Source organism: Camelus bactrianus, chromosome 1, assembly GCF_048773025.1.
Source record: "Camelus bactrianus isolate YW-2024 breed Bactrian camel chromosome 1, ASM4877302v1, whole genome shotgun sequence".
In the NCBI taxonomy this organism is placed as follows: domain Eukaryota; kingdom Metazoa; phylum Chordata; class Mammalia; order Artiodactyla; family Camelidae; genus Camelus; species Camelus bactrianus.
Genome location: NC_133539.1, coordinates 5,523,460 through 5,546,189, shown reverse-complemented (window position 1 = coordinate 5,546,189; position 22,730 = coordinate 5,523,460). Strand labels below are relative to the sequence as shown.

The 22,730-nt window shown below is 34.6% G+C and overlaps 1 protein-coding gene across 3 annotated transcripts in view; it reads right to left on the bottom strand.

The window, feature by feature from the left end:
* The window catches only part of BRWD1 (bromodomain and WD repeat domain containing 1), a 106,714-nt gene that overhangs the window by 36,715 nt on the left and 47,269 nt on the right, over positions 1-22,730 (bottom strand). For 2 of the 3 annotated variants that reach the window (XM_074353727.1, XM_074353790.1), the window contains exons 20-29: positions 19,052-19,145; positions 18,307-18,438; positions 12,244-12,341; positions 9,814-10,003; positions 8,814-8,939; positions 8,614-8,721; positions 5,550-5,674; positions 4,795-4,877; positions 2,606-2,717; positions 1,942-2,003 (exon numbers count right to left, since the gene is read on the bottom strand). In XM_074353727.1, coding sequence (XP_074209828.1) covers positions 1,942-2,003; positions 2,606-2,717; positions 4,795-4,877; positions 5,550-5,674; positions 8,614-8,721; positions 8,814-8,939; positions 9,814-10,003; positions 12,244-12,341; positions 18,307-18,438; positions 19,052-19,145 — 1,130 coding nt within the window. The remainder of the gene's footprint in view (positions 1-1,941; positions 2,004-2,605; positions 2,718-4,794; positions 4,878-5,549; positions 5,675-8,613; positions 8,722-8,813; positions 8,940-9,813; positions 10,004-12,243; positions 12,342-18,306; positions 18,439-19,051; positions 19,146-22,730) is intronic. The other variant, XM_074353861.1, reaches the window with a different exon arrangement.

The following is a 22,730-nucleotide window of genomic DNA, read 5'->3' as shown; positions in this document are numbered from 1 at the left end:
TCAAAGAACATGAGGACCACAGTCAAAATTTGAGTAAGATCTACAGATTAGAACTGAATCAACAGTATTTTTCTGATTTTGATAAATGCACTGTACTTATGTAAGATGTTAACAATTCAGAAAACCAAGTGTTCAGAAACTCTGTACTCTTTTTGAAATATTCTTAAGTCTGCAGTTATTTCAAAATAAAATGTTTAAAAAGTGCAAAAAGACTGATAATGGAAGAGAGTGTACATTTTAAAAAGAACAAGAGGTAATGTAAATACTCAGAATATTTTCTTGAAAATTGTAAGTAAATATGTCAACAGGACTGGAAGAAAACATATTAACTCAACAATGATAAATGCCGTTTATTACGATTTTAATGTACATTTCCAAGACTGATAACGCAACTGAGCTTTTCTTCATATGCCTCCAAATTAATTTTTTTTGCCTGCTCATATCTTCTGACAATCTTTGTAAAGGTTTTATCGGCCTCATTAATATGTAAAATCTCTTTATGTAAGTGCTTTTATTGATTTGGTATCACTTATAAAAAAGCAGCTATAAATAGTAGTTAAAGGCACTGGTTGGTGCAGATGGCTCAGGCTAGAAACCAAAGTCCTATCCTTTCCAGAAGTGTGTGACTTAGACAAGTTACTAAAAACTCTGAGCCTTAGTTCCTTCACCTGTAAAATTAATAATAGAGCATCACTGCAGGGCAGAATAAGTGAACTAATACATAAGAAGTTCTTAAGGGGGGAGGGTATAGCTCAAGTGGTAGAGCGCATGCTTAGTATGCACAAGGTCCTGGGTTCAATCCCCAGTACCTCCCCCTAAAAAATAAATTAAAAAGTAAATAAACCTAGCTACCTCCCCCATCAAAAAAAAAGTTCTTAGGAGCAGAGTAAGACCTCAAGAAATGTTGGTTTTCACTTAACTATATATGCTTTATATATTGCAAAGCATCATTTCAGATTCCTAAGTATTATTTGTTAAGATGCTAATAAGCTCAAATGAAAATTTAATGAAGGAGTCACTGGTGACTTTTAAAAGTGTAATTATTTAATTTTTTAAAAAAATTCCTTATCTCTAATGTAAAGCAAAACAACAGTTGATGGAAATACACCAGAGAATAAAACACAAAGGAAAACGGCTTGACCCCTAAGGCAGACACAGAAGAAGTCACAAAGCAAAGCATTCCCGTGTCAACAAATGGTAGAGGTGGAAGGACAAAAGCTTCTGCGTGTTTTGAGGCTGAATCAACACTAGCATAAAAGAAAGCTTGATAGTGGAGAGGTGGGAGGTAAGACAATATAGAGGGCAGCCCTTCAACAAGTCTGTAACGAGAGTAAAATAATTTAATAGCTAAAATGTTCAAATAAAGTCAAATGAAAGATGTACAAGAGACAAATTGAAATCGGAATGGAGACAGGAAGGAGGAAATTAAAATGGTTTGAGTGAATGAACTAAGTATAAACACCAGATCCAAGAGAAGCTCAAAGGGTGGGACAGCAGCACTGGAGAAGAGGCAGGCTTTGGAAGAGACATGTACCTCCCGTTGGAAAGGAACAGGCAGTCCCCAGTAAGATAGGCAAGCTGAGGTGATGCCGAAGACAGATGGAAGCCAAGCTAGACCTTCTCTTTGAAGAAAGAACAAGGATAATAGAATAAGGATGAGGAAAATGAAATGGAGGCTACATGAAGGAGGCCAAGCACAGACTAAAGCAGGTGATAAATGACAGCACACGACTAGGATACAGCCAGCAACAAGCTGGAAACTGGGTAAGAATTAATGAGCTAGATACACATAATTCTGTTGATTTCTATTAGCTAGCAAAGCTCAGTTACCAGAGTAATTTGAAAACATTTCTCAAAAAACACAAATATACTCTATGTACATTAAGATAAAAAACTGAAAACACATAGGTAAAATATTTTCATTATTAAAGGATTACATACCATTATCAGGTATTGGTTCCATGTCCCATGGGCTAAGTTTTTCAATTTCTGTATTGTCCCACCTGTTAAAACCATGTAAGTCTAGTTAGTCTTTTATAAAGACAGCTTGTGGCTAATAACTAGGTACCCACTACAAGAGTAAACAAAAACATAGAAAATACAAAAATTAACCTTATTGTAGCAATGAAAGTTCAAATAAGTTTTTTTTAAAGAATATATTGTAAAAAAGAAGTATAAAAACGTATGCTGGGTTCAAGGACAAAACCAGAAGCCCTGTGTGGAGTGCACTCAGGGTGCGTGAAGGAAGAGTGTGAAGGCCTTAAATGCCACTCTTCAGATTGTGGGCTTCATTTCCACAACCAATAGAGAGGCGGCAAAAATTTTTTTGAACAAGGGAAATGACGTATTACGTGTTTCTGAACGATGATCCTGCAATATTGGGTTAAGGAAATATAAGAGGAGGCTACAAAAAAGGTCCCACGGAGGCACGCAGAACTGGTACCAAGGCGGGCACTAGTGAACAGAGGATGCGAGAGAAACACTACAAAGGTGAGGCCAATATGACTTAATGACTTAACCTAGAACACGTTAGTTTTTCATACCACGACCTGTGCAGTGAATAAATGTTTGTAGATGGATGACTGGTTTTCATCTGCATACAGACCTAACAATGTAACACTGGAAATGACTGTCAGGGTATTGTGGCTGATACGGCTCTTGACTTAGCACTGTTCCAAACCACCAAGCGTCATCAATGATAGAGCGGAACCTGTCACCTGTAAGAGAGATGACCAAGTCTGAGACATCAATTTGTTAACACTAACATTTTTAATTTACAAAATACTATTTGATACAGATAAAACAAATCAAATAATATTTTTATCTTAAAATTAGCCACCCTTCCCCATTGCATTTTTCAGTAATAAAATACACGTGAAAAAGACAGAGTGTTACACTCAGCAATTTACTGAAGGTATAGAACCGAGTAATTTTTAAAAGTCATTTATAACTAGGTTCCATTATTTAGCGGATCCAAATACCCACTGCAAAATAAGTTCTATTACAAAGAACAAAATTAAAACTCAAAAATCTTTTACAACAATGTATACTATCAGTAAATACTTGTTTACTAAGTGTATTAAATATACTTATGAAATATGTAACATTTCCTGAATAAAATAAAATTATAAAAGTATGATTAGAAGTTAATCCATGATTATTTTAAAGTTGCTGCTATGTAAGTATCTCCACAGTAAACAGTGCTCTAATTCTTAAGATCTCACAAGAAAAATCAGGTCTAAATGTACCCCTGACAATGCCTACATATCTATTATTTAAAAGAATTAACAATCCTCATATCCCATTATCTCAGCATGATATCAAAGCAGCCAAGCAGACCTCAGGAGAGGACCTATACAAACCAAAGGAGCTGGAAGAATGTTTCAGCTGACGTCAGTGATTTTAGATCACACATACACATTTCTAAATGGATTCTGTAACTGTTAGCACTTCTAGAGAAACAAACTGTATCTGACCTTTGTCTTATATATATGACAACAGAAACACAGACTGCTGTAGTAACTCTGTCTCTCTTCCCATCCATCCCGTCATTTCAGAACAAATCACCATGAAAAATAATACTTATCCTCTTTAGAAATTCTTTGAGAGATTAACAATTCTTTCTTCAAGAAAAGTTTTACAGAGGTAGTATCAATCAATGGAAGGTATATACTAAAATTTTGATATAATACCATAGTTCCTAATTCTATAATGTAAATAACCTAATTTAACAAGTATCAATTATAGAATTTGTTAAATAAGTATTATAGTAATAACAACAAATCCAGTGACTTCATTTTGAGAAGCCTAATATAAAAACATGTTTATTTAGAGAGCCAATCTTTGATATCAAAAAGAAAATGATCTTAAGCCTTCTTTTAATTTAAAGTTGCTCATCTTACACTGAAAAAGTATTATTTCAGCTGAAAACACCTTCTAATATTAGATAAATAGGGAAGAAAAATGTTACATAGTTCTTTGGGACTTGGCCGCATGACTTGTTAACTCCCACATATTTTAGCTGTCTGGGTTGATATGATATCAAAGTAAGATAAGATTTTTTTCAAATAAACCGATTTTGGCTAGATATTTTGGCTAGTCAAGAATAGAATAAACTGAGTAAAAAGTTCTCAATACAGCAAAAATATAAAAAAGCTTCCTATAATATCACTGCTCAAACTTTAGGAGAATAAGTAAGATTTTATGGGGAGCAAAAATAAATTAATCAGTATAAGAGATTTGGTGCAGTAATTTCACAACCTCAAAAATAAAACAAAACCACCAGATTACAAGGAGTGGTTGGGAATCATTCCCTAGCATTTACTTGTAGATAATTAAAGTTAAAAAAATGTTCTTTGAATGAGCATGTTGGCAGAATAAAATGAGAGCTTCTAAAGTACACACCGTGGGGGCTGAAAAACATAATAGATAGGAAAAACACAATAGGTAGGAAACTATAAACTGAATTATTTTTCAGCTTTCTGATTGTTTTGCAACACGGGGTAATTCTGTGAATTATACCAGTTTCACATTAAAGACAGCAGTAATATTGTATGGACAAGTCTGAAATAAAAGGTCTACTCTAGCCTTTAGTCAATGAGTAAGAAATCATCCTTCCAAAAGGTCCCCTACATACCAAGCCCTAAGCAAAATACACTTATCACTTACATTTCTTTCTAGAATTTATATGGTTGCATCACCATAATAAGCAACACTACAACCAAAAAAATATGTCAATGAAATGAGAGATAATTTCTCACGGTATAAATAAAACTCAATTAAGGACAGACTTACATGACTGCCAATTCCTCTGTCTTGCTTCATCATAAAATTGACGTAACACAAGAAAGTCAATAACATCTGGCATATCATGATATCTAAACAGAAATAAAAGATTACTGAGTTTCCTGCATAGTACGTTGTAGTCTAGACCAACAATGTCCAAAAGAAATACAATGTGGGAAAAAGAAAGAAATTCAGTGGAAGCCAGATATGTAATGTTTAATTTTTGACTAAAGCAAAAAGAAACCAGTGAAATTCATTTCAGTAGTACACTTTATTTAACCCAGTGTGTCTAAATGCTGGCTCACCACATAGTCAATACAAAATAATGAGGTATTTTACATGCTGCTTCTTTATGCCAAGTCTTCGAAATCACTGTGTACACTTAGATCACACTCAGTTCAAATCAGTAATAGTTCACGTGCTGACAGCTGTGGCTGACAGCTATCATACTGGGTAGCACAGGTTTAGTAAATTATTTACTCTAATGTTTTCTCAAAAACAAATGCAGAAGCAAATTCCTCTACAGGCCAGAATTCTCTACACATCTAAGTGGCAAGGAAAATGCATACACATGCTTGTGCCTAACTGCTGCTGCAACACCACTATTTTTCCTTCTAGTGGGCCCATCATCAGAACTTCAGCTTATACCTTAGGCTGTTCACAGTGCTCCACTGCTTACCCTGCAGCTGATGTGGAGAGGGAGTGCTAACCAGCAAGAAGGAAAACCGAAATATAAAAAATTCCACACAAAGAGAAACACATACCTAATTGAGAAAGATCTGTCCGTAAGTTTTCCAGTTGCAGGATCTATAAATGCTAGTTTGAGGCAACAGAGTGTAGGGGGCCCAACCTCATATCGTATTCCAACTATTTTGACCAATTCTTGATCCTTTAACAGATATTTTTAAAAGAATAACTGGTTAAAATAACGAAATTCCTTAAGACTATAATTCTCCACATATTGCCAAATTAAGTCAACTCACAATTTAGAATTCCAAACCAGGAGAGGGGTTTAATTTACCATTGATTACAATCATTTCTGCTAAATCTTCACATCTTTTTGGAGGCAGGTATTTAATACTGTTCCTAACATAAGGAATATACTCACTTCAGAAAAAACACAACAAAAGTGTAAGAAGGAATGCACAAATCTTCCATCAGCTCAATATCTAAAGACAATCACTGTGAACAATCTGAATTTCCTTCTGGCTTTCTTTTCTTCCTAGAGACACATTTTCATTATACAATTTTGTATTATGCAAGTCAAAATACATAGGCATTTGGTTTATTAAATATTCTTCCAAACCTTGATATTAAATCTCTACCTAATACATTTCAAAAAGTTATTTGTTGAGGATCTACTATGTGCTGTGACCTATTCTAGGCAGTAGGGATAAGACAGAGAACAGGAGACAGTTCCTGCTATAACTGACTATCTTACTCATTAATGGATGTATCATAAGCCTTCCCCATAATGTTTCCTAATTCTAAGAGTATGAGAAATCATTCATCCATTTATTCATTGCACAAATGTTATTGTTATAATGTACCAAAGTGCTAAGAGTACAGCTGATTTTCATTATTTGCATCATTCTTATAATTCTATAAAGTTACCTGAAACAGTGAATTAGTGAATACTTAACCACTGCTCCTGGAGAAAATACAGGGTTAGGTTGCTACAGGCCTCCAGTCACAACATTTCTGTCACCTAATTAATATAGTATCTTATTTTACGTGAGTTACTGTGTAAAGACATCTCATTTAATATATGTTGTTGATTCATTAAAACTGAACTGACAGCCACAGCACTGTAACTCAAGCCTAAACAAAGCTTATCTAACACATATTTTCTCCATGAAGTACAGAATTCACTTTCTTGTGCTTAGTAAACACAATACAACACTTTAGCACTACACTTAGGGGCAATTTTAAACAGTAAATCACCAACAAAAAGCTTTAAAAAAGTGAAAAAAGTGGTATTAAATAAGACTATAGAAAAGAACACTTATTTGTAATATGAGGGCTCAGAGGTATCCCCTCGTTCAACCTCAGCTGGGAACATGCTAGGTGGGCAAAGTCAAGTTTTCTGCCACTCTGTGCATGTCTGCAAGTGAGCAGAAAGCATCCTGAGTATTGATTTTGGTGTTAAAAATAGCATAGAGTGAGTAGGCAAGCTCACTATACAGAAATCTGAAAAATGTGGATCAAGTGTACTCAGGTACACAGTGTGGTGTACAGTGTACAGTGAAGCAGACATAAATATGAATGTATCTAAAGCCAAATTCACAGCAGTAGAGCCATTAAGCTGAATGAGTGTTAAGAACAGCTATCTTTGTTAAAATTAGTTTTTTCATCTTCTGACAGTTACTGAAAATATCAGAAACATAAAGTATAAAGAATAAAAATCACTTGTAATACTATTTTACATATAATCACCACTGACATATTAATGTCTTTATTTTGGTTGACTGTTTAAATTCTTATGATAACCACAGACAATTTCACATCCCATTTTTCCTCTTAGCAATACACTGTATGTGCCTAACAAATACTGTAAAAGCCTCAGTTACATTGTGAGCTCTACATAGTAGCCAACTGTGTGAATATACCATGGTTTGATTCATCAGTAATGTGGGATATGTGGACTTCTTCTAATTTTTTGTTTCTATAAACAGTGATACAGGATTACTCTGCTCATAAATTTTACGTACTTCTGGTTGTTTCCTAAATTACCAGAAATAAAATTAGTGATTTCAAAGGTCTAAATATTTTCACTTTCAATTCCAATTGCCAAGAGACCCTCTTGAAAGCCTAGAGCTGTTTCATGTACCCTATCGCCAAGATGAGTAACAGTTAACAAACCAAAACCTTTGCTATTGTTAAAACATGGTATTTTCTTCCTTTAAATGTTAAAAGAAAAATTATAAAATTGGTTAAGTACAGGGAAGCTAAAGTTTTTCCTGTATTTTATTATGCATGAGGTTGAACATTTTTTTTCCAATGTGTATTTCTTCTTTTGAAAATCTGTCCTGAATATAAGCATTTTAAGATTAATGATATATACAGCCAAGCTGCCTTCCAGTAATATACAGTGTCCACTGACAAGCATGTCTTCTACTGGATCTTTTTTTTTTTTTTGTATATATGTGTTTTTATTGAAGTATAGTCAATTCACAATGTTGTGTCAATTTCTGGTGTACAGCATAATGCTTCATACATGAGCATACATACATTCTTTTCCTATTCTTTTTCACCATTAGTTACTACAAGATACTGAATATAATAGTTCCCTGTGCTACAGAGTATGAACCTATTGTTTATCTATTTTATATGTATTAGTTAGTATCTGCAAATCTTCCCACCCCCACCCCCGTTACCATAAGTTTGTTTTCTATGTCTGAGTCTGTTTCTGTTTTGTAAATAAGTTCATTTGTCTTTTTTTAAGATTCCACATATAAGTGATATCATACGGTATTTTTTTTCTTTCTCTTTCTGGCTTACTTCACTTAGAATGACAATCTCCAGGTCCATCCATGCTGCTGCAAATGGCATTATTTTATTATTTTTTATGGCTGAGTAGTATTCCACTGTATAAACATACCACCACCTCTTTATCCAGTCATCTGTCAATGGACATTTAGATTGTTTCCATTTTCTACTGGATCTTAAGATTTACCAGGTAACAGCAAAAATATTCTTAAGTAGGACATTAATGGAAAGACAGTAATGAAATATGCCTCCAGTAGGCATTTTTAATGAATTTATAAATAATTTAACTATATATGTATGTGCTAAATATTTAATAATTTAGTGATACCATCATCTTACCCTGAGATCCATTTTTCTCCATGGCTCCTTGTTAGGGTTCAGTTCATAAATGTTATTTCTTCTGACAGCCTCAATATAAGCTTCATGACCCTGTCGAAAATATATTACCTACAAAAGGGAAGTATACGTTAAAAAATAAAAACCTTAGAGTAATATTAATTTTATATTTCATATTCATGTTTTTAAATTTTATTACTCACCTCATCACCCATTTGAGGAACAAAAGGTGACTTTCGAAGTGTGGTGTCAGTTATCCAAACCGGAGGATGAAATTCATATAAATGTTCCATGTTTGTAAGCTCTGCCTGAGTCATCCTCTGCAAATTCTGCCAAGGGGACGAGAACAAAGCTTAATAGAATAGAAAGGGGCAGCATGCGCTGTTTAATTGAAAAACAGAAGAAACGTCACCATTCAGAATGACTGTTTCACGTGGCGTGTCACCTAACGACTAGTTTTTAAGCAGCATACATATCTGGTCCTTGAACGTACATAGGAACACTACCAGTTGTGCAAGCATTCACTACAGCTCTACCTAGCACTTGCCTACAGTCTCTTGGATTTCTAACAGATCCTTCCTAGCACTTCACATCCTATGAAACGGGGCTACTTTCCAACCTAAATGCTCTTCAACACACTGAGCCTGCCTGACCGACCCTCCACTCTGCATTTCACCACAGGCTAATCTTCACAGGGAATCTTTTTTTTTTTCCTTTTTCAGGGAATCTCCTCTTGACTTCAGGTTTTAACAATAGTAATTTTAAAACATGACCACAAATTCTTTAATACTTCTCCTTCCCTCTTTAAGAGGCAGAGCCGAGGTCCCCTCCACTCTAGTGTAGGCTCCACTTGCTTCTAACAAATAGAATAAAGCAGAAGTGACAATGTGTGACTGTTAAGACTAGATCATAAAAGGCTTAATTTTTAGATTCACTCAGAAAGGTTTAAGTGCCAAGTCTAACTCACAGCAGATTAGAAAGAGAAGTTTTAATAATAAAGCTGCTTTATTTTTTTTGTAAAAAATAAAAGTTTGCTTCCATTTTACATTTGACTCCTGATGACGTAACATCAATCAAAAAATACACACATACATACATACGTACATAAAGGCTCCAGTTTCCCAATAATTTCTAATTTCTAAATATGGATAGAAACTATGAAAGTGTAGATAGATGTTATTTTTAAAGATATACTTTTCTTACCTCTTTTTTAGGCTTATTTTCTTTCTTTCTCTTTCGTCTCCGTTTTGGAGGAGATAAATTCTCAGTAGACATTTCATCCTCTGAACTACTACAAAATCGGGTAATTCGTCGACGAGATGACGTTCGTAAAGGAGGCTGCAAATTGATGCCTGCATCAGCTGTCCAATCCGAATACCTAGACGAAGAGTCACTAGAAAAGGAAAATATTTTAAGTTGCATGGAACCAGAATCTAAGTCCTAATAGTAAATTAATCCTATAACCTTAAGAGAGGAGGAGACAAGAAGGAGGGAAGAAGAAAGATTCTAGGAAGATACAACTGAACAATCTGCCCTCACTATCAAGGAATATTGAAACGACCACAGATCATGAGAAAAAGAGAAAAATCTTCACTGACATTGGAAATTAGGGAAAGACAAAGCCTGAGAAACGTTTTTTAAGTCTACTTTGGATGAGCCCTCACGTAAGACAACATCTAGAGCCAACTAGTAACTCCGCTTTCCCAACGTGAAGGGCAGTTACAAAGACAGCAGGGACAGCGCAGAAGCGTAAGAGCAGCACGCGCTGGAGGAGGCCAAGAAAGTTTCACTGGAGTGAAAACCATCAGCGACACACTGAGAAGCACAAGGAAAGCATGGCCACACCAAACAGAGAGTCGTAAATGGGCAGAGTTTCTTGCCAAGAGGGGGACCATCCCTGATGTGAGAAAAGATCCACAGAGGGACAAGTTCTAGCCCACCCTAGAACAACAGCAGAGTCAAACAGGAAACAAGGTCCAGAAAACTAGGCCCTGGTCCACTCCTAGCTTCAAAAAACACCATAGAGGACAAAGGCCCTCTACTGGGGCCATCACTAACTAACCACATATCTCTCAGGCTCAATAAAACACACACATTTCCAAAAGCTATTTATTATAATTGTTATTTTTGTATGAATATTTTACGTTGTAAGAAGAGCTTTTTAAAAATCTTAGGAGCATCTGCTTTGTATAATCAAATTCAAGAAAGCCGAATTAAAAAGACAATGAATATAGAGATGGAACGGACAATGGTGATTGCCAAGGGCAGGCAGCATAGAGTGGAGAATTGTTATTTAATAGGTATACCATCGCAGTTCTGCAAGATGAATTCTGGAGACTGGGTACACAACAATGTGACTGTACTATAACACTATTGAACTGTACAGTTAAAAATAGTTAAGATGGTAAATTTTATGTTCTGAATATTTTACCATTAAAATTAAAAGACAAAAACAAACAACAAAAACAAGAATAGACAAATGTTCTAGAAATCACTCCAGCTCTTAAGCATACCAGAATAAAAGAAGACAAGAAAGGAAGCAGCTGGGAGTATGTATGGTGGGCTGTAAAGCACAGTATTAATGGAAATGAAAATAAAATCATCTCAGTCACAGTAAGAAGGGAGAATTTTCTAGACTTGGTGACGGAAATGCTGTGAAGAGAGAATGACACCCAGGTTTCTGGCTTGAGCATCTGCCAGGACAAACGTGATGTTTACAAAGAAGAGGAACAGACGTTAACTCTTAGTCTCATAAAATTTGGATACCAAGACTAAAAAGGTAACACATGATACAAAATAAAGTTTCTATTTTAAGGCAGGACAAGAAAAATTAAAAATAAAATTCTCTCTCTGTCCAGTTGGGCCTCCTCCTTCCCTAATATGCAGTGTGCATCTGTATTACATTGCACATTAACCAGAGCTCCTCAAAGGTGGGGATGCCTGCTTGACTGTAAAGATCATTTTTTTTCTTTCTTCTGAGGCTAGCAACGTAACTTCTTAAAAGAACAGCACGCTTTCCCAGCTCTGCAGGGGGTCGTGGTACTTGCTGCTGACTTCGTACATGCTTACCTGGACCCTGTATTCTTGGTGAACTTTATGTAAAATATCCATATGTCATTCAGATGTACCATCATTTGTCTTAAATATGTTTATGACTGTGCCTTCAACTTCTAACAGGCAAAACAGTTTCCAAAGCTTCCGGAGAATCTCCTTCCCAGGTTATAATCCTCAATTTGGCTCAAATAAAATTCCCTTTATTTTTCTACTTAACCTGATAGTTAATTGAATTTTCCTTAACATATCCAATAATTAATAATAAATTTAACAGTGGTTTTACCACACAGATTTTGGATACTACTTTCTACAAACACAGCCCAAAACTAAATTGATGTTTTTAATACACGTATTTTACACTGTTGGCTCAAATGTTTTATAACCAAACAAAAATACCCAAAATATTTTCTATAGAAACAATTATTAATCCAGCTTTCTTCTCCTTTTAGATGTATTAACAACTCAATGTCAATTGCTCCACAGTTGTGAGCTCTTATATCTTGAATGCCATTCACGTATGACTCCATTTAAGGTTATAACTAAAATGTTTAAAAGATCAGAACAACTAAAAATAGATACCTTGAACTTTCACTGTCACTGTCACTTCTTCTGTCACTTTTCCATTCTTCTTCTTCAGAAGAAGAACAAGAACCTTCACTTGGATCACAGGAAGTCTCCTAATTTGGGGGGGGGGGGGGATAAAAAATCTTGATCTATGAGATTAAATAACACAAGTCAAGAAAAACCAGTCGCCCTAATCATAAGTAAGCATGATAACTGAGTAATAAAATATAATTAGGTAAATTTAAAAAGCAAATGTCTTTACTACATCCTTTTTCTTATCAAGGCATTAGACTACAGAGAGTATTTGTGAGACCTAACACAACTGATGACTATTAACAAAAGAAACTGATACAATAAGCTATTCTCTGAGTGAAGTTAGTAAGTCAATATAAATGTTCTCAGTGCTTTGGACTTAAGCCGCTGTAATAGGTGGGTAGTGGCAGCTCACCATCATTACTTTCAATTCCCTAATGATAGATGTATGATGTTGAGTAACTTTTCATATGCTTATTTACCATCTGTGTATCTTCTTTAACAGGTGTCCATTAGATCTCTTAACGATTTTTAAATTGGACTGTGTTCTTCCTGAGTTTTAAGAATACAATTCCTTTATCAGATATGAGTTTCACAAATATTTTCTTCTGGTCTGTGGCTTGTCTTTTCATTCTATTAACAGTATCTTCCAGGTTTTTCTACTTCTCAAGTTTTTCTGTCAAGGACCATGCCTTTGGTGCTGTATCTACAAAGTCATCATTCAAAGTCACCTAGATTTTATGTGTCATCTCTTAGAAATTTTATAGTTTTGTGTTTTACATTTACATTAAATTTATGATGTTTATGATATATTTTGAGTTAGTTTTTATGAAAAGACTGCCTACGTGTTTTGTTGTTTTTTTTTGCATGTGAATATATGATTGTTTCAGCACCACTTGTTGAGAAGATTATGCTTTGTCCATTGAGTTGGTGTTGCTCCTCTGTCAAACACTAGTGGACTGTATTTGTATTGGTCTATTTCTGGGTTCCATTTTCTGTTCCACTGATCTATGTGTCTATTCTTTCACCAGTACTAACTGTCTTAAAAACTAGATTTATACTAAGTCTTAATGTCAAGTAGTACCTATCAGGCCTGCAACTCTATTATTTTTCAGTATTCTGTTAGCTATTCTGGGTTTTTTCTTCTCCAAATAAACTTCAGAACCTCTTTACCAATATCCATAAAATTAACTTGCTGAGACTCTGACTGGGATTGTGTTGAATCTATAGATGAAATTGGGAAGAACTAATATCCTAACAAAGATGCAAAGCACAGGAACTCTCATTCATTGTTGATCAGAATACACAACGTAATCCAGCCACTTTCGGTAACAATTTGGCAGTTTCCTACAGAGCTAAACACAGATTTATCATAGAGGAACATTAAACTCATATAACTAGAAGGAAGTCAACGTGAAAAGGCTACACACTGTTTGCCCCTACTATATGGCATTCTGGAAGAGTCAAAACTATGGAAACAGTAAAAGTATCAGTGTCTGCCAGTGGCTCAGGAAGAGGGAGGAAGTGAGGATTAGGTCTGTGGAGGCAGGCAGGTTAGGGCAGTAGAACTATTCTGTACGACACTCTTGTGGTCGATACGTAACATTATGCATCTGTAAAAACCCAGACAACACAGAGTGATCCCTAATGTAAACCATGGAATTCAGTTAATGATAACACACAAAATTGGTTCATCAGCTGTAGCAACTGTACCACACTAAATCAAGATGTTACTAACAGGAAAGACTTGAGCAGGGAGAGAAAGAGCACAGGGAACTCACTATACTTACTGCATAGTCTTCTGTAAACCTAAACTAACACGTGAAGTCTTTAAGGGAAGAGGGGAACAAAGGACCATCTGACTTCCACAACCTTAACAGTTACAGCCTACTTTAAGTTCCGGTCTTGGATACTAAGCAGCTACTTTTAAATTGAAACTTAACCTTTTCCTATAACAGCCATTTACATTAAGTACATCGTTAACAGATAATAAAAATGCCATTGGGAAACAAAACTAAAAACATGAAATCACAAGGAAATATTTGCGTTCTTTACTTCATTTGAATAGGCAAAATGCAAAGTAAACATCTAAAAAGAGTTCCTCAAAATGGGCACCCAGTGCTAGTCCAGGCAGGTTCTGGGCCCTACCACAGTAGATCTATGGAAAAGGAGTCAGCTTTTTATGCTCAAAATAGACTTCTTAAAAGTCACAGTAATAAAACAAATTCTTAAAATCTACTACCTGGAAACAGTGTACTCTACAAAAATTGTTTTACATTTTTTATCTCAATTAACTCTCAAAACACCTCTGTAAACAGAGGCTGGGTTAATTAACATAAAGCTAATGAAGCATAAATTTCAGAGGCTTTTGATTTAACTTGGCTACCAAGGCCTCGTGTCTATTTGAATCTGAGTCTTCTTTCTCTAAAGAAGGTCCCTAAAATTATACAAGATTCAAAGACCACAAATTTTGGATCCACCTTGCCTATGAGTTTTGTATTGTCTCAAGTCACTGCTTGCCCAAGACTGCCACTTCACACATAGAGAAACCCAAGGCTGAAAAATATGTAAAGTAATATGCCTGGAGTTACAGGAGATTAAGTATTAAAAATGGAATTGGAGATCTGGCCAACTCTAAAACCCATACTTTTTCTATCACTGTTTTCCAAACCAAAACAGAATGGAACTACCATACATATATATATACACACACCAATCTTTACCCATCTGCAAAAACACAGGAGAATGAGTTCATACCACTGTAGGTAAACTACACAGAACAAAATTATGATTTATTTCAAAAGGTCAAGAGGACTTAACATTCTACATTATATTTAAAAGTCCCCTATTAATTGAAAATATACCAAGTTAAAAGACTTAAAAAGAAAAAACATAAGCTTAATACTACCGATGATCTAAAAAGAAAAAAGCAATCTATAATTATGCCTGATTCTTCAAAAAGAACACTTAAGAAAGTAAGACTTAGTTGGTATTTTCCCTAGCATAGTAAAATATGTCTCTATAGAGACCTAACACAGAGTATCTTACTTAATGTGAAAGTAACAGACACATTTCCACCAACAACAGGAGATGGTCCACTATCACCGCTATTATTCTACATGTACTACAAGTATTAAACAATGCAATTAGGCAAGAGAAATCAATTACAAGTGTAAAATTTAGAGGAGAAGTAGCAAAACTGAATGTTGTATAAACGAGAGCGTACCTCGAAAACTTCAGGGAGTCCAATGATAAAATTAACTCACAAATTCAGTAACATAGCAGGATATGTGAAAAAATTTAAAACTGAGGTGGGAGGCCAAAGCCATGAAACAAATATGGCCAAAAGACATTAACAGACAAAGCACAAAGATGAAAAAAGACTCTAAATATGTAAAAGAGATGTTCAAGTTTACACATAAAAAAATTCAAAGTAAAACTACACTGTGAAATGAACCAAAGACAAAAGGACAAATATTGTGATTCCACTTACATGAAGTATCTAGAATAGCAAATTCATAGAGACAGAAAGTAGAAGGGAGGTTACCGGGGGCTGAAGAGAGAAGGAAATGGGGAATTACTGTTTAATGAGAACAGAGTTGCTGTCTGGGATGATGAGAAAGTGCTAGAAATATACAGCGGTAATGGCTGCACGTATCTGTAAATGTAGTTAATGCCACTGAACTATATGCTTAAAAACAGTTAAAATGGTAAACTGTATGTTATACATATTCTATCACGAAAAAATAGCCAAAACATAATAAAATAAAACTAACATACCACCTCTCACCAATTAAATTGGCAAAAATGAGAAAGTGTAACACACTCTGTTGGTAAAAAGTAGGGAAACAAGCACTCTAACAGGCCAGAGGTAGGAATGCAAGGTGAGCGTCCCCTTTATGAGGAATTTTTATCAGCATCTCATAAAATGCATATGCAGTTATCTTTGGGCCTAGCAATCCCATTTCAAGGAATGTACCCCCCAAATTACATCTCCAACAGTAGAAAACTACATACATATACAAGATTTTTCATTGTAGCATTATTTAAAATAAAACCACTGGAAACATCCTAAATGCTCGTAACCAGAAGAGCAGTTAAATAAACTTTGTTACAATCACACAACTTAAATATAATGCAACTCTTTAAAAAAAAAAAAAGTGAGGAAGACATTTACGAACTGATGTAATTTCAAGAATATTTTAAGTGAAAAAAAAAAAAAACCCAAGTGCAAAAGAGTATCTGTAGTATGCTATACTTTGTGTACAAAAGGAGAAATCATAAAATATACATTTATCTGACTGAAATGTACAGGGAAAAAAAAAAACCACAGGAAGGATAAGCCGGAAACTCCTGAGGAAGGGCGGTAACATTTATCACAATCACCCAAAATCAATAAAGGTTTCAATACGCTCAATATGATATAAATAAGAAGAAAATAATGTAAGAACAGTGTCATTACATAAAACAAAATCATTTAACTGAATGGTTTTAATTATAATAGCAACTAACATTATTGAATATTAGGCAGGGTTTTAAGCACTTTACAAGACTAACTACATGAATTCCCACAACACCTCTGAGGGACATACTACTAATTTCTTTTAGAGATAACAGGTAGAGGCACAGAAAGTTTAAGCAACTTGTCAAAGTGGAAAAATGTGGATTTAAATTCAAACCTTTTGTTTGACTACTATTCTAATGCTTTAGAGAGGAATCTGAATAAATTATTCATCCTTATGAAACATTTCGATCCTTAAAACATTACTGATTAGAAAATATGGCCATTCTAACATTAAACTTTAAAAACTCTACAAAAATATTGGTTTCCCCAAAAAAACCAAGTTAAAGAAAAGTAACTTACATACGATTATTGAAAAGTCAAGCAAAAGGGTTAGACAAAGACTTCTTAATGACAGCAAAAGCACAGGAACCATGGAAAAAACAAACCAGACTTCATCAAAATGCTTCTGTGCTTCAGAGGAAATCACCAAAGCAGTGAAAAGACAACCCAATAAATGGGAGAAAATATTTCAAAGTCCCATATCTGATATAAAGGGCTCATATCCAGAATATATAAAGAACTCTTACAGTAATAAGGAAAAAACAACCAAATTGAAAAATGGGCAACAGATTTGCACAGACATTTCTCCATAGATATACAAGTGGAAAATAAGCACAAGAAAACATATGCAACATCATTAATCTTCAGGGAAACGTAAATCAAAACCATAGTGAGATACCACTTCACATCCACCAGGATAACTGAAATCAAAAGGACAGACAATAACAAATGTGGACAAGGATGTGGAGAAACTAGAAACCTCATACATTACTGACTGGGAATATAAAATAGTGCAGCCACTTTGGAAAACAGTCTGGCAACTCCTCAAAAGGCTAAAAACAGTTACCATATAACCCACCAAACCGACTAGATATATATCCAAACGAACTAAAAACTTATGTCCAAACAAAAATCTGTACATGAATGTTGATAAGCAGCAATATCCATAATAGTCAAAAAAGTAGAAATAATAACAAATGTCCACCAGCTGAAGAGTGGGTGAACAAAGTGTGCTCTAATATATAATGGAATATGGGGCAATGAAAAAGAATGAAAGTATTGATCCATGCTAAAAATGGAATGAGCCTTGAAAACATCACACTAAGTGAAAAAAGCCAGTCACAGGACCATACTGTATGCTTCCATTAGATGAAATGCCCAGAATACGGAAATCCACAAGGATTGAAAGATCAGTAACTGCAGGGGCCTGGGAGGGGTGGGAATGGGAACTACCTGCAAATGGGTACAGAGCTTCTTTTTAGGTGATCAAAATTTTTTGAAATTAAATAGTGGCAGTGATGGCACAATTTTGTTAATATACTAAAACCACCGAACGCTACAGTTGTATGGTACAACAAAGCTGTTCAATACTGTTATAGAAATTCAAAATGTGAAATTTTCACATAATTTCAAGGTATATTCAAACAATTATAAAGACAAATTATTTAAGTTTTTCTGTGTTTTAAAGTTATGAAACTCACATGTCTTACGGAGCTTGAAGATTCATTTCCAGAAGATAAGTCAAGCCGTCCAAGATTTCTTTTACCGTAGTTTGGGTATTTACGCCTACATGTCCTCTGCCTAGACTGTGACATCAAAACCACCGAATCAGACTGAAACACAAACGTGCAGATGAAAAATCAACACCTAAAATATAAGTACAATCTTCAATAAAGTATTTGGCATTCTATCAAATACCCAAAAGGATTTAAGGCAAAAATAGTAAGTAATAATAATAGTTCAAAAAATAAAAATCCTTGAATGGATATTTTTGCCATACATTTTTAATCAAGCTTAGGGTTTTTTGGGGGTTTTTTTGTTTTTTTGTTTTTTACTTTTTAAGGTACTTAGAACACATGACTAAATTTAGGCACATCAGATCAGCATTTTCCAAACTAAATTTTAAGTTGATTGGTTTACTATTAAAAAAAATAGTAACAATAATCCAAAAAGGAAACCACTTTAAAATATATGGGCTGGTCATGTTCTAGTGGTTAACAGACAATAATTTTCTAGCATCCTTCAGCACTGTTAGGCATTAAGCTAAAGCTACCATCTGCAAGTTTCAAAGCCACTTCTAATAGCTGTATAACACTTCATGACTATTGTTTAAAATTCCAAACAAAAGACTAATATTACTAATATTCTTAACTGATCAAAAAGAAAAGTATAAATTTCTGTTAATTTCTAGTTTGATTATTCCTAAGAAAATGGAATTTACGTTACCTTTTGTGAGGGCTGGAGAGTCTTCCTCTTTCTTCCAATTATGTAAAGATTTCTTTCTTCTTCACCTTTCTCTATTCTGAAGTCTTCCAACTTCCTACAAATTCAAGTACCCAGTTATATTGGTTACTGATAAGTAAAGGATATAAAGAGGCAAAGTTAATAATGATTCTAGGAATCATAACTTAAATACTTTTTAAATTAATACAGAAAATTCCTGAATTTATAACAAAACTTGTGTCAAGCTGTACTTCGTAAGAAATTCAATATAAACAAAATCTCAGAGGCAGATAGGAAGTCTTATTTTTCATATTTAGCACAGAAATATCCATTCATTTAAAAAACATTTTTAGTGACTTTTTCTTTTTTATTTATTTTATTTTTTTAAGTTTTTGGTGGGAAGATAATTAGGTTTACCTATTTAATTTTTTTTTTTAATGGAGGTACTGGTGATTGAACCGAAGACCTCATTCATGCTAAGCAAGTGCTCTACCACTTGAGCTACAGGGTACCCTCCCCCAAGAAATACTCATTCATTCTGATCGACCCTATGAGGACCAACTCAAATAGGATCTCTCATATTAGCTACTCAAGATGTTTCTACGATTTTCCAAGACTGCAATTCCTTTCTCTAAAGAAAAAATAAGAGCAGAATCCCCCTCCAAACTTACTCAAACTGCATGTTTTATAATTTCCAGAAAACCAGAACAGAAATGCTACTGGTTCTTCTAACCACAAATATTTCACTCACATGACACAAAACAAAGTTTATAATGTTACTAGGAATTTCAGAACCAGAGACCTTCCACCATGAGGAAGGTACTGAAGATCATTTTCCTTCTTTGTGATTAGAAAATCCAAGCAACTAAATGTCCTTTTACTCCAATTTGAACACTGTTGAAAATACATGGCTTCATGCTTTGTGTTCACTATAAAATTTCACTGGAAAAGTTTCAAAACTGACTTTGTACACATGCTCCAAGATATAACTGGACACTCAAATACAAGCACAAATGCTATAAAGACAGAAACTGATTTCTAAGGAAATCACTTTTTTCTCAAGATACAGCTGCAGCCCACATTCATATGACAGCCAAGCACTATCCACAGGGGAGTTCTACACCAGACTCCACCTTTCACAAGTCATCAGTTTCTATATATTTAAGGAACTATATGAGATTTTTCACTTGCAGCCAAATGAAATTCCTACCCCATTCCTGTGTGCTTCCCTTTGTTCTGACAATGAAACACTACATACTATTCATACTCAGTCAAGCAAAGGAACACTCTAGAGCTTCATAAGTACCACGTTCAACTGTGTACAATTCCACGCCTAATGAGATACTCAGCTAGTAAAAGTGACATTATGAAAGATGACAAAATGCATATGCGATTCATTCATTCTTCTACAATGAATACAATTTCTATTATTGGATTAAGACAAACTACATACCTCAACTCTAGCCCCAACCAGAACTGCCTTTACTGGGAAGCAAGATTGAGTGTTCAACTTTCTGCACAGTAGGATCATTTATCTCCTCACACTTTTATCTATTACCTAAATTTTTCAAATTGGACACATACTACTTTTATAGTCAGAAAACAGATTTTAATTTCTCTTAATCCTTATCAAAGGACCCCTAATAAATGTTATGTAAAATTCATCATTGCTCCCATTACAAAGATTGTTGACAAGGGCACTGATCACCACTGTATCACTCAGCATCTCCTTCCTAAAATCTCATGTGTATTTTAGAATATAGCTCTAGAAAGAGCTAGGTTCTTCTTTGGGAAAATCATAGTGTGGCACTGACTCACAAAATTCTTTCTTATTTCTTCCTTAGAAATAAAATCTCAATTTTCATCTAGGTTCTTTGCTGCCCTAAAGAGAGACTGTATTACCCCACCTCCTCTGTAGCTAAGTATGTCCACATGACAACATTCTGGGCAATGAGTTATAAGCAGAAACAGCATGTGGGACCATTAAGTTCACTGACATAAAATTCCTTCTACTACAGATGTCCTTTTTGCCTTCTTCTGCCTTCTATTCCTTCTTCTGACCTAAATCTCAACCTCCATCACACATACAGTATGTGACAGCTATCATAAAGTCCCGCTATCTTGGACCTTGAGGTGACTGACCTTCAGATTGGAAGTCAGAAACAGAGGAGCCTGAGTCCCTAACTAATTAGGAAACCATGATTTTAGCCTGAAACTGTTTGCAGTTTTCTCTTACGTTAAGAGAATAAATGCTTGCTTAAAGAACTGTTCTTCAGGTCTTTCATTCCTGATACCTGTTGCTTCCCTTGATTTTGACAACAAAAAGTATCACAAAATGACAGTTTCGGTTCTGATGACCATACAGCTCAGATATTTTAAGACTCAACTATTAAGGCTTAATTATAGCATACTACATAAAAGATGGTGATTTTCTCTGTTTCTCACCCCAAATCCAGATTTTGTTTTTCACTGTTTTATTCTATACTTGCAAACATTCTTAAATTCAATGTACAAAATATAATTATTATTCAATATTACTCCACCAATCACTGAAACTCTTTCAGCTAAACACATGAAAACTTTTACAAAATTATCCTCAAGGCATTAGTTACTGAGACACAAACGTGACAGAACAGTGAAACAGTTTAGATATCAATGTAAAATAGTATCTGCGGCCTCTGTTTTGATAACCTGAAAATCAAGCATATTACAAGCTACAAGGTAGCAAGAAAGAGCCTAATCGTCCACACTACAATCATGAAATATCACTTCTCACTACAAGAAGACAGGGCTGCTTAAAAGACTGATCCCTAGAAGGTCAAGAAATTTACAAGATGAACCTGTAACACCTTACCACGCCTGACAGCAAAGACACTATGCAAGGCTACTAGTCATTTCAAAAGAAGCCAACCAGAAGAAGTTCCTCCTGTCCAGAGACAGAACAGTTTAAACATCAATAAGGATATCAGAAAAAAAGGTGAATCATAGCAGTGTGATTTACACAGTGAAAAACAGACACACCAACTGGCCACTGCAAGAGGATAAAAGGGACTAAATCTTTATTTTGAAGGAAAATAAGGCAAAATAAGCAATTATCTATTCAGTTTTTTATATACAAATTTTACTACTGGATAATCAAATAGTAAAGATGAGTAAATTTTTGTTTAGAAGTATCCAAGATAATAACTTCAGAGTTGGATTTATACCCCTAATGAATTAATGAATCTAGGCAGTGAGCATCAACGCCTGCTAGCATCACAAAAAAAATTATGTGCCTTCTGGTGGAATTTTACCACTTATCAAACAGTCTTGCAAAACACTAAAAATATTTATCACATCTGAAACAACTGTAACTGTAAACAATGACTGGCTCTTTGATTCTACTGAGAAACTTCATTTTTAAGATACGACAATGGCATTATGGTTATATTTTAAGACAATTCCTTATTTTTCAGAAATACATACTGACATACTTATGGACAAAATAATATTATGCCTGGGATATCTTTTAAAATAAGACTGAAGGAAGAAAAGGTAGGTGTTTGTATAGGTGAAATAAGATTGGTTATGAAAAATTTTACCACAGTAAAGTTAGAAAACAATTTTGACATTTTCCTACCACAAGTAAAATATATTCCAACCCATTACTAAAATATAAATGATTATTTCTACTAATGATGAA